The sequence below is a fragment of the Nanorana parkeri genome, unplaced genomic scaffold (assembly GCF_000935625.1).
Source record: "Nanorana parkeri isolate BGI_ZX_2015 unplaced genomic scaffold, ASM93562v1 scaffold715, whole genome shotgun sequence".
Lineage (NCBI taxonomy): Eukaryota > Metazoa > Chordata > Amphibia > Anura > Dicroglossidae > Nanorana > Nanorana parkeri.
Genome location: NW_017306983.1, coordinates 819929 through 831183, shown reverse-complemented (window position 1 = coordinate 831183; position 11255 = coordinate 819929). Strand labels below are relative to the sequence as shown.

Here is an 11255-nt window from a genome sequence, read left to right as displayed (position 1 = left end):
AGTAAATATGTCAGCACACACTTGTAATTGGTTAGATTTACAGTTCCAGTGATTATGGTGATACCTGGTGTGAGGCTCCGGAGAGTGAACACAGCAGGGGTGACAGCTCATGGCACATTGAGGGCTCCCAGCAGGCCCCAGGCAACACAGTGAGTACGGAGAGAGCCAGGGGCGGGGCTGAGTGGATAGTTGGCGCAGCCCGAAGTCCTGTCCATGCTGCTGCATGTAGTCCTACACAGGTGAGGTTGCCAGCCCTGAACATGTGTATCTTTTGCAGGCTCAAGGGGCAGCTGCTTTGGGCCCCACAAGGACTAGGCCCTGGGCAACTGCCCCTTTTGCCCTGCATGCACATCATCTCGGGGGAGGAAAATGCCTTTCCCTGAGATCTCATGAGAATACAGATGAGATTTCCCAGCAATGCTCTGCTAAAGTAACCTTCCCAGGATACATCACTTGGGCACATTACATCATTTGTCCCAGTGGACCAGGAAATAAAAAAGAAGAAATTGTAGTAAAAAAAAATTTGTTTGTTTTAATAATGAATGTAAGATGACTTCATATCATGCTGATATGAAGTCATCTTACATTCATTAAGAGCAGAGCTGTTTGCTGATGAGATTTTTAGTCAAAGGGGGTAAAGGTCCACTTTAAATCCAAAATAGTTTAGGAGCCAATATGTCCTTTTTCTGGTGAATATGTCATTTTTTTTAAAGGCCTTTCGAAAGATAATTCGGATAAACCATTATTAAAGGCAGAGACATTTATCTGGACACAGCCGACATCCTGTCGGGGCATTGTTCAAATCTGTTACGTTTCAGTAGGAAAGCCATAATATAATTCATAGGTATTGGTAGGAGACTGCCTGATAATACTGCCCCTCAGCTGCCCATCCAAAAGGGGCATAACTGCATATAAATTCATCCTCCATTATGAAGTGGTAGGGAAATAGGTGCAAATTTTGACTAATTGTTCTATCCTCCTGAAGCAGAATGAAGGTTGTAGCTGGGCCTCCTGGACCATTTAAAGAGATTTAAAAAAGTAATAAAGCAGATAGAAAATTGTTCTGGGCGGGAACAAAAATAGGGGAGAACCAGTTTACAATGTAGCCCTATTACAGTGGATACAATAAATCTTCAACATTTCTTTTAATACTGGACTGTCCTGGTTCAGATTCTGACAAAACTGGACAAAAAGTTCTTGTGTTGTCATTGGCATTAACCACTTAGATGTCTTCTTTCATTTTCTTACCTTGAAGCGCAACTGAAGCCAAAACTTTTTTTTTTATATACAATCTTCCAATGTGGACACTAGTACTGGTGACCCTGCTGGCCACCAGAGATTTCCTCTCACTTACTTTTCAAGCTATCGGACAGAAAGTGAAGAGAAAGCTCCCCAAATGGACACAAAAAGAGCTGACAGGGATTATAACCCTTCCTTAATCTATCCAAAACTAAAAAAAAAAGTTTTGGCTTCAGTTCTACTTTAACTTGAAAAAGAAAGCTGGATTCTGGCTTGACGCTATAGACAATGACATCACAGACCCTTCCCTCAAGTTTTAACACCATCCATTTAGTGCGGTTTTACTTATCCAGATAAGAAATCATTCTATAGTTAATGTTCAAATTCTGATTCAAACACCGGCATTAGATTGTCAGTTTCATCTTTCATTCCATAATAAAGATCATCTGCTTCATGGTCTTGTGCGGATCCCCGAGTTAGGGAGGTTTCCTCTGCCTCTTCTTCACCAGTGTTATTGTCATCGTGGCGGGAGATATGGAGGCTTCCTCCTTCTATGTGTGGCTGGCTGGCTTCACACAAAGGTGAATCTATCATTGCTATTCCATCACACACAGGACCATATATAAGATTAAACCCATCTCCACAGAGTGGACCTCCAAACTGCACAGCGACATCCTGCTTCTGTTGCTGCCAGTCCTCACAGCTGTGCAAAGAGGACGCACTACTTCCTGTGCTTGTCTTCTCCGATGTTGTTATAGTGGTGTCTTCTTTTAGACAGGCAAGAGGGGCAGACTGGCTGAACAAGAGGAAAGCAAGACTTGATTAATCAAAGTGAATTTCTAGTTTATCTATAGACTTATTTAACCTATTTTGATAACTAGGAGGTAAAGTTTTAAAAATGATGCAAAGTGTAGCGTTTCATGCTGTCACTCAGATAACAGAACCCAATTTAGGATTTACATGGCAGTACTATAGGGCTACACTATTTTGTATAGTTATTTATTCCGATGTCGCACCGGGAGAATGAAATTATCTTCTCCATTTAGGGCCAGATTTCTCACTAGGCCACATAGGCCATGGCCTTGGGCACCAGGACCAACTGAGGGGCATATAGCCAATTGAAGGTTGTGCTGGCAATGTAATAGCCCCCATGCTACCCTTTCTCTTGCACATGTCTATGTACATTTACAGCTAGCTGCCACTTGCCCGCCCACACCGCCACTGCATCTCCACTTACTCCCATTTCCAATGCTGGGGAGTGAGGAAGGAAATGTGCCCCGTATGGGCAGTTGCATAGCGACCGAAAAAAAAAAAACATTTGGCGACAAGGCCAACTGATTCTGTATCTCTAGACATGTTGCTGGTTATTTCAGTAATGTACTGATTGTGTCTCTGGGGATTTCTGGTTGTGACTTTTGGTTATGACCATTTCTTTATGTTTATGTGGAACAGTGTATGTGCCCATGTCATCTTTATGTGGAACATTGTATGTTCCCTGTGTGTTCAAGTGTTGGGGTCCACAATCATTGTTTAGGGGAAGAATGGATGGTACAAGGTAGGGAGGAAAGAGTATAAATCTGGCCCTGGCTCCACTACCATTACCAGTTTCTTATCTGTTACCACTGACCGCAAACACAATTTAAGACTTGTGAATTTTACAGACTTTTCTAGTATCCATTGTTGTTAATAGTAAATTTTCCTTTATGTTGCCATGTGGAATGCTGTAGATCAGGGATAGGCAACCTCAGCACTCCAGCTGTAGTAAAACTACAAATCCAATTATGCCTTTGCCTTTGGGAGTCATGCCTGTGGATGCCAGAGTATTGCAATGTCTCATGGGACATTTTGTTCCATGACAGCCAGAGTGCCGAAGTTGCCTTCATCTGTTGTAGCTAAGTGGATTAGTGTTAAACTTACACAGACACATTCCACTGTGGCTACAAGCAAAATACGAGCATTTGCCGTTAAGCAGAATGGGGAACGCACTCTGTACAAGTTCTCACTCACCAGATGGCTTCCACCATTGCATGTTCTTCTTTTCCAATTGAATTCCTGTGTATTTCCACCTTGGCTTGCAACTTTGGCTGTGAAAAGTCTACCAACACAGGTTGTGGGAAAGGTAGAACTGACTGGTTTCCTTGAGGTTCCCCGAGTTCCTCCACCTTAATGTTAATCTGTTCATAAGAAGGCAAGGTGGCCTCATAGCGCTCTGCCTCTTTACTGCTTGTGTAAGGTGTGGTAGACCTGTTCAGGAAGGATAGTGTGAATAAATTATTTGAATATTTTTTTTATCATAAAACATGCTGAATATAAAATATAACAAGAACACAATAGATATCTTCAATTACACTGGGAGTGCTTGATTTTACTTGAGTAGGTCGGATCTTTGGTGATTCAGTCTGCAATAAATTAGATCAAGAGAGATCATGTTGCCAGTTATGTCACCAACAAAAGTAATCTTCATATTTTGGGGTAGGGAAGGGTCCCCTTCCTCAGACAGACATTAGAGATTAAGGCGATCCTGTGCAGCCTGAAGCAGAAAAAAAATGCTTCTTCAGGTAACTTTACAATAAATCCAGATTGAGGAGCATTTTGGTGAGCTGGTGGTGTGCCATCTGTTCAGAGTTGACAGCGTTATACGTCTAATCACTATAGCACCCTCATTGCTGAAACTAGTTCCCTAGTACTGTTTGGAGTGCATTTGGGACTTCGATTTTCCTACAATTAATTCAGGTTGCACAAATCAAAGCATTATTCAGCAAGCTACTAAATGTCCCTACCATCGGCTGGATCTAGATGTTTATTATAAAATGCCTCAGGAATGGCCATTGCTGCTTGTTAATGTATATATAATATCAGTGTTAGAATTATAATACTGTTCTTCTACTTTAGAATTTTGTAGATCTGCACAATTGAGCTGCTAAACATACTGAAAGGATATGATCTGAGCAAAGCAATTTACTATGTTACTGACACAGATTTGGCATCTGTGTCTCCTAAAGGATAAGTGCACTTTAAAACAACGTGGACTTATCCTTTTTGCCCCTTCCCTTGATGTAACCAAACCACCTTCCTACTCCACAAATGCATACTTACCTAAATTAGATAACTGATGTTCCGCTGCTTGTGTACATCCAGTGCCCCAAGTCTTTAATGTCCTGGCCAGGCCTGCACATTACCACCCCATAGACATTTAAGGGTCTGTTTCTGAGTGTCTCCACTCTCAGGACACAGTCACATACACATCTTTGGGGCACTAATGCACAGGAGCAGCCAGAACAGTAAAGACTTTCACCGGTAAATTAACAGCAAAACTGTGGCTGTCCAATTAAGGTAGATATGCATCTGTGGAGGGAGAGAATGGCTTGGATAGATCAGTGGAAGAGGTCAAAAAGGATAAATTCACTTTATTTTAAATGTGCGCTTATCCTTTAAAGCAGTTGTCTACACCCATGTATAATTCTGAATACACTGATGTAGGTTTAGAACTTTTGCTAGGTTTTTATTGCTGTCTGTATCTTCACTGGGGAGATTTGACCTCACTTCCTGTCCCCATTGGTACCTGCTACTGGGACAAGGAGGGGAAATCATTCCATCACAGGTCACAGGCAGCAAAAACAACCTGATAGTGGTTCTAACCTGGGGCCCATTCTGCTTAAAATGTTTTATTGCTATGCCACTGGAGTCTCAGACAACAGTAAAAACCTAATCGTTTTACAAAGCTACAAAAAATGTTGGGGGTAGACCTCAATGTGGCCTGCAGTATAATCTCTCTTTTCGGACTAATTTGACTTGTAAAACCCTTAGATGGTAACTTTTCTTAATTGCCTAGTCAAAACCCAAATTGAAATGGAAATATTTCTTGATTACTTTTTCAAAACCCCAGCACCAACAATTGAAACTGCCATCAACTGACCTCACGGAGCAAATGATGCTATTTTGTGGGCCAAGCATGTCACTGTGGGTGGTTTACTCTACATGTACAAGCGTACAGGAATTTAAATATGCTTTGGATAAACACAAGTCTGTTGGGAGGAGTAAAAATACATGGACAGACGAGATAAGCAAGGTATCTGCTATCATCAATCTGTTTTTCTGTATACAAGACCTTTCTCCTTCCTTATGCCTGGTCATAAACATCCTTATTATGTGATCATGTTTAATATGATGTACTTGTAGATAAACCTAACATACTTTACATTTCACAGATCCCAGTATTATTTGACCTTGGATTAAAATGAGATGAGTGATGAATTGTAATATACTATACCAACTGTGCAATTAGGTGGCACAGAGAGCAATAATGATGTGCAAAGTGCAGTAATCATTAGCAGCCAAATTTCAGTTGCTATAAACTTAGAGCAGACAGAAAAAGGAAAAAAGCTGGTTGGTTAATATGTACTTTTATATAAAAAACAAAAACAAATCCAAAATAAATGTACTAGGGCACTACATGTATTGGATTTGCAGGTATTAGATTGAGCCATCCACTGATCTTATGAAATGTTAAGGGCCAACCCCTATGTTCACATAATTATTTCTTATAAGGAAGAGTAGCATTGACGGTAAATAGCCAGGATTCTTGAGTTGGAGAACTAGCTTGATTCCAGGTATGTACAATCTGTTTGTGTGCAATCAAGTTCCATTAAGAAAAACAGTAGTAACTTTATCCAATGCTAAATTGCAAGAGGCAATACTAAGGGTTCAAGGAGAGCAGGAAGCTTATTTTATTATGGAGAAATTTGATCACCTGCTCCCAGTATCCTTGGCTCAATGGACATGTCCAAAGTACATGAAAAGATATGAAAAGGTGGCAGAGCACATAGGACATAAAGGGCTATGATTGGGTTGGAATTTTGAGAGTTGTACAGGCGTCAAATAAGACCTATGTAAAATATACAGTTGTATCAGTCTGTTAGATAATTGGGGGGAACTACTCTACGGGCCTCCAGGGCCTTGTCCCATTCTTCCTCTTTCAAAACCCCAATATCCACATGCCACTTGTGTTTGGGTCGATAAGGTTGTTATGTACTTTGCAATTAGGCCCATTCCTTTTAAATAAGGATGTAAAAGCACAAGACCATATTAGAAACATACCACTGTTTGGCTGGGATTGCAAGTTCAGACTTTTCTGCCAAAGGTACAGCTTCCATATCCACAGGAGTAAAGGTAATCTATAAGAATATAAAATATATTACGATATTTACAACCAATGTGCATGATTGAACAGCTATCTATTTTGAGATAATAACAAACCTGTCAAAAATCTGGGCAATTCACATTATGCATATGATGAACACATACATAAGCACTAACAAGACCTCACAACCTATGAACCTCCAGGAGAGAGTGGTAATGCCTGGTGCAGAATAGCAAAATGTTCCTTTAATATATCATCTATGGAACCCGCCTATAACGTTCTGATGCAATAGTTTTGGGTTCCTGCCAAAATTGTGAAATCCAACCCAGTATATAGTGGCAAATGCTTCAGAAGATGTGGACACAGAAGACATATGTGGTATTGGGGCAAGACATGGTGGTCCTGCCCCAATACTAATTTATTTCTGCTACAGATCTTTGGGCTACCACATACTGTATACTTTTCACATAGTTATCCCAAAGAACCCGTGGATATTACTCCTTTATAATATTGAAAGCCTGCACATGATTCAACAGAAAACTTGCAACCTTTTTTAAGCAGAGAAACATCAAAACAGTATGGAAGAACAGCAAAGTGAACATCAAGGAAGTAAAGAGTTAAATGAACGTTAAATGAAACATTTTCCTCTATGCTAAATGAATTTCAAACCATATATCTGAAAATCTTGAAACCCTGGATACAAAATGCTCTACACACACCTAACCAATCAAGACTGGGTTCCTGCAGTTAAAGAGATCCATAATCATCCCATAAGATTATATGTGCATTTAATGTGTTTTATTTTAGTTATTTACCTGTAAATGCCTCCCTTATATAGAAATCCAAAAGCCCTGAGACTGCTGCCTTGCTGTGATGTCAGCAGCCCGGGCCCAAGTACTTGTAGTGGTGCTTGCAGTGACAATCACGGATGGCGCCGTGCAACAAATAGTGGAAAGCAGAAATCTTGCGACAATGTAGCAAGTGTAAAGCTTGTTACATTGTCGCCCTGATGAAGGTATCGTGTGCGGTCCCGAAACGTCGCTATTATGTACATGACAATTGACGATTGGTCCAATTAAATGGACATCAAAGATAATTACTGAGTGCTGGTGATTTCTGATTTCCCCTGTTATAGGGAAAGCTTACATTTTTATATATCTCTAGATCTACTGATCATTTTAATATGCAGTTCTCACTGAAAGTAGCCTTCATATTTTAATTATATGCTCGGCTTCAACTGACAAGGTTTGTGACAGGTTCACTTTACAGTATGGAAGCAACAATAATCTTTTAAGGGGCAGCAAACAGCCCTTTATGTAATCTTTTTCAAGTCACTAGTTTTTTACGGTTGTGTACCAAACAAAAAAGTGGAATTGAGGGTGACTGTCTGAATGTTTAGTATGAAATATTAGTTAACACTTGGTTGTATTTTGACCGTTTTACAGCAATAGGGTTACCACCTGTCTGAGATTCACCCAGGCAGTTTGGGTGTTGAGCCATGTATGTGCTGTGTCCGGGGTTTAGGGCCAGCTGAAAAGCATACACAAGATGCCACATCATCAGGCGGACAGGGGCAACCACGGGGTCCTGGTGTTTCAACTTGAGTACATTCTCTCTCCTGGCTGTCTCTCCACGCTCTCACTCCTGGCTGCCTCTCCTCTCTTTCCCCTGGCTGTCTATCCCAGCTCTCTCCTGGCTGTCTCTCCTTGCTCATCCTCCTGGCTGTCTCTCCTCTCTCTCCTGGCTGTCTCTCCTCTCTCTCCCTGGCTGTCTCTCCTTGCTCTCTCCTGGCTGTCTTTCCTCATGCTCTCTCCTGACTGTCTCTCCTCACTCACGCTCCGGGCTGGCTCTCCTCACTCTCTCTGCTGGCTGTCTCTCCTTGCTCTCTCTCCCCTGGCTGCCCCTCCTCGTTCTCTCTTCTGACTGCCTCTCCTCACTCATCCTCCTGGCTGCCTCTCCTATCTGTCTCTCTGCTGGCTATCCTACGCTCTCTCCCCTGGCTGTCTTTCCTCTCGCTCCTGGCTGTCTCTCCTAACTTTCTCTCTTGGCTGTCTCTCCTCACTCTCTCTCCTCTGGCTGTCTTTCCTCTCTGTCCCCTGGCTGTCTCTCCTCACTCTCTCTGCTGGCTGTCTCTCCTCTCTCTCTCCTGACTGTCTCTCCTCTCTCTCTCCTGACTGTCTCTCCTCTCTCTCTCTCCCCTGGCTGTCTCATCTCTCTCTCCCCTGGCTGTCTCTGTTATCTGTCTCCTGTCTGTCGCTCCTCTCACTCCTGGCTGTTTTTCCTAGCCCTCTCCCCTGTCTGTCTCTCCTCACTCTCTCACCTGACTGTCTCTTCTCTCTCACCTGGCTGTCTCTCCTCGCTCTCTCACCTGACTGTCTCTCCTCTCTCTCCTGGCTGTCTATCCTCGCTCTCCTGTATATTCTTCAACAAAAAAATTGCTGCATGGCGCTAGAGTGTTTGGGCTTAGCTTGAGAGAAAGTTGCCAAAGGGAAGAAGAGATGGTTCTGAATAAAGATGAATGAAATTAAGGGGAAGATTTATAAATAATCCACCCAGCCATACACTGGGCAAACACACTTTGCACAGCATTCCTGCCACTAGAGGGAGCATTCCTATTCCTATGCTCATTGTCTCCATCTAGTGGTGGGAACGCCATAGAAATGGCATCCACCCAGTGCATGGCTGGGCGGATTATTTATAAATCATCCCCTAAGAGTTTTCATTTCCTGTAAATATCAGGACATTTGGTGAGTGTCGGTGACATGCATTGGAGTCAACAGAGGTAGCACAATGAATGTGATTTTGTGATTTCTGATTATGTTTAATGGAGCAATGGGTTTTAAAATACTCTTGTGGGTTACAAAATCACCTTTTAACTAATTGCAACTTGTCTTTGTGCTATAAAATATCCCTTCGTTAACGTTATTTTATAAATATGTATCTTTTTTTTTCAGAATAAAAATTGGACAGTAAAAAAACAAATTTAAAGCAACAATACACAAAGAATAAATGCACATAAAAAAGACACAATATACACAAAAAAACAATCATTGAAATGAACTGAACTACCCTAAATATACTAAAAAGGTACGCTCTAAATAAAAGAAAAAAAACATTTTTGGATTTTTTTTAAAGAAAATTTTGCTTAAGAAACTGACCAAAACTTCCACCTAACACCAAAATCAGTAAATTTGTGGATAAATCCATTTCGCCAAAATCACTTCACTCTTCCCTAGAGTTGAGCACATAGCATCTGTTAGCTGCAGCAGACAAGAGGACTATCCTACAATGCTAGGGTAGACAAACTTGGCACTCCAGCTGTGGGGAACTAAAATCCTATCATGGCTCTGCCTCTGGGAGCCATGTCAGTGGCTGTCAGAGTCTTGCAATGCGTCATGGGACTTGTAGTTCCACAACAGCTGGAGTGCCGAGGTTGCCTACCCCTGCTCTAACGTGAGAAGTTTATGGAATGTTTGACTATGTTGCTTTATAATCTTTATTATACAGCAACACGTTTCTTACAAATTCTAATTTCCAGTACTTTATAAAACATGTAATGGTCCCGCAAAATGATAACTAAGCATTAATCTGTACACATATATATATACACTATTATTTATTAAAGTGGAAGTTCGCCTTAGAATTCTATTTCCCCCATAGTGCCCAGTGACAATTCTCCTACCTTAGGGTAGCACTGACAGATGCTCCACGTGACTCCGATAAATATCAGGAACACCCCAATACAGCAGAAGGTGATGTATATTTGGGGCTTATCCACACTCATAATGAACATGCCAATCATGATCAGAAAAAATCCCAGTACAATGAGCCCATAGCGAAACGTTTTATCCTCCGCCATGCCGGTCAGATGGAGAAGGGAAGGTATTCAGGTATGAGAGGGGGGTCACTTGGAGTGAAAGTTCTCCTGTCACACTGACAGCCAATGCTTTCCACCGTCTGGCTTAGCCTAGTCCTGCCCAAAGTTGATCAAGCCAGTTCTGAAAGGAGTGAAATGAATGCAAATGGTTTGCTGAGATTTCCACTCCAGTGATGCCGGACTGAACAGCTCAGTGGTTACCTTCCCCGGAGGTATAAATACCCTGCAACATCCACACCTTTACCTGTTGTGTTTATGGAAGAAGCATTGGGAGGAGGTATGTGCTGCAATGCATGATGATGATGATGATTGCAAGTACACTTTACAATGCTGGAGATTTCTCATCCACTATGAAAACCTATTCTGGTCATTTTGTATACATTTACAAACATACATTTATTTATTTTTGTATTATGCATTTTTAGATATGTTAAAATAAACATTTGTTATATTTTATAAAAAAGTACACTTTGTGTAATCCATGGAGTACCTTAAAAGTCCGAACGTTCTCTTTTCTTTTGTATACATGTATACTGTACCTATATATGATCCCCATCATTCTGGTGTACATCTAGGGCTGCAACAACTAATCGACATAATCGATTATAATCGATTATTGAAAAAGTTGTCAACTTTTTCAATAATCGATTAATCGTCTTCCGATCAGTTGGCCCTGTTCACGGCTCCACACACGCTGCGCCTGCCACCCCCTCCCCCCCTTACGCTCGCCGCTGCCAGACCCGCCCGCCCGCATCCACGCTCTTCACGCCGCACCTCCTCCCCGTCTCACACTCACCGCCCGCATCCACGATCGGCACAGGGACGCGGGGAGATGTAGTAAGGAGGAGCAGTTGTGGGAGCAGGTTGGCCGAAGATTGCTCAGGTAAAGGTGGCAATACACTGTACAAGCATCACAAGACCTTAGTCTTGCGATGCTTGTAAAGTTATTAAAAAAACGTACGATCTGCCCATCTTGGACAGGCAGATCGCACTCTCGAT

General features: G+C 41.8%; 1 protein-coding gene across 1 annotated transcript; it reads right to left on the bottom strand.

Moving 5' to 3' along the window:
* Positions 1-1576: 1576 nt before the first annotated feature.
* BSND (barttin CLCNK type accessory beta subunit) lies at positions 1577-10283 on the bottom strand. Its single transcript, XM_018563990.1, has 4 exons — positions 10062-10283; positions 6337-6413; positions 3247-3483; positions 1577-2035 (listed from the first exon to the last, which is right to left on the bottom strand). The coding sequence occupies exons 1-4, from the start codon at positions 10236-10238 to the stop codon at positions 1612-1614; spliced, it is 915 nt and encodes a 304-aa protein (XP_018419492.1). The 5' UTR covers positions 10239-10283; the 3' UTR covers positions 1577-1611.
* Between the last annotated feature and the right edge of the window lie 972 nt (positions 10284-11255).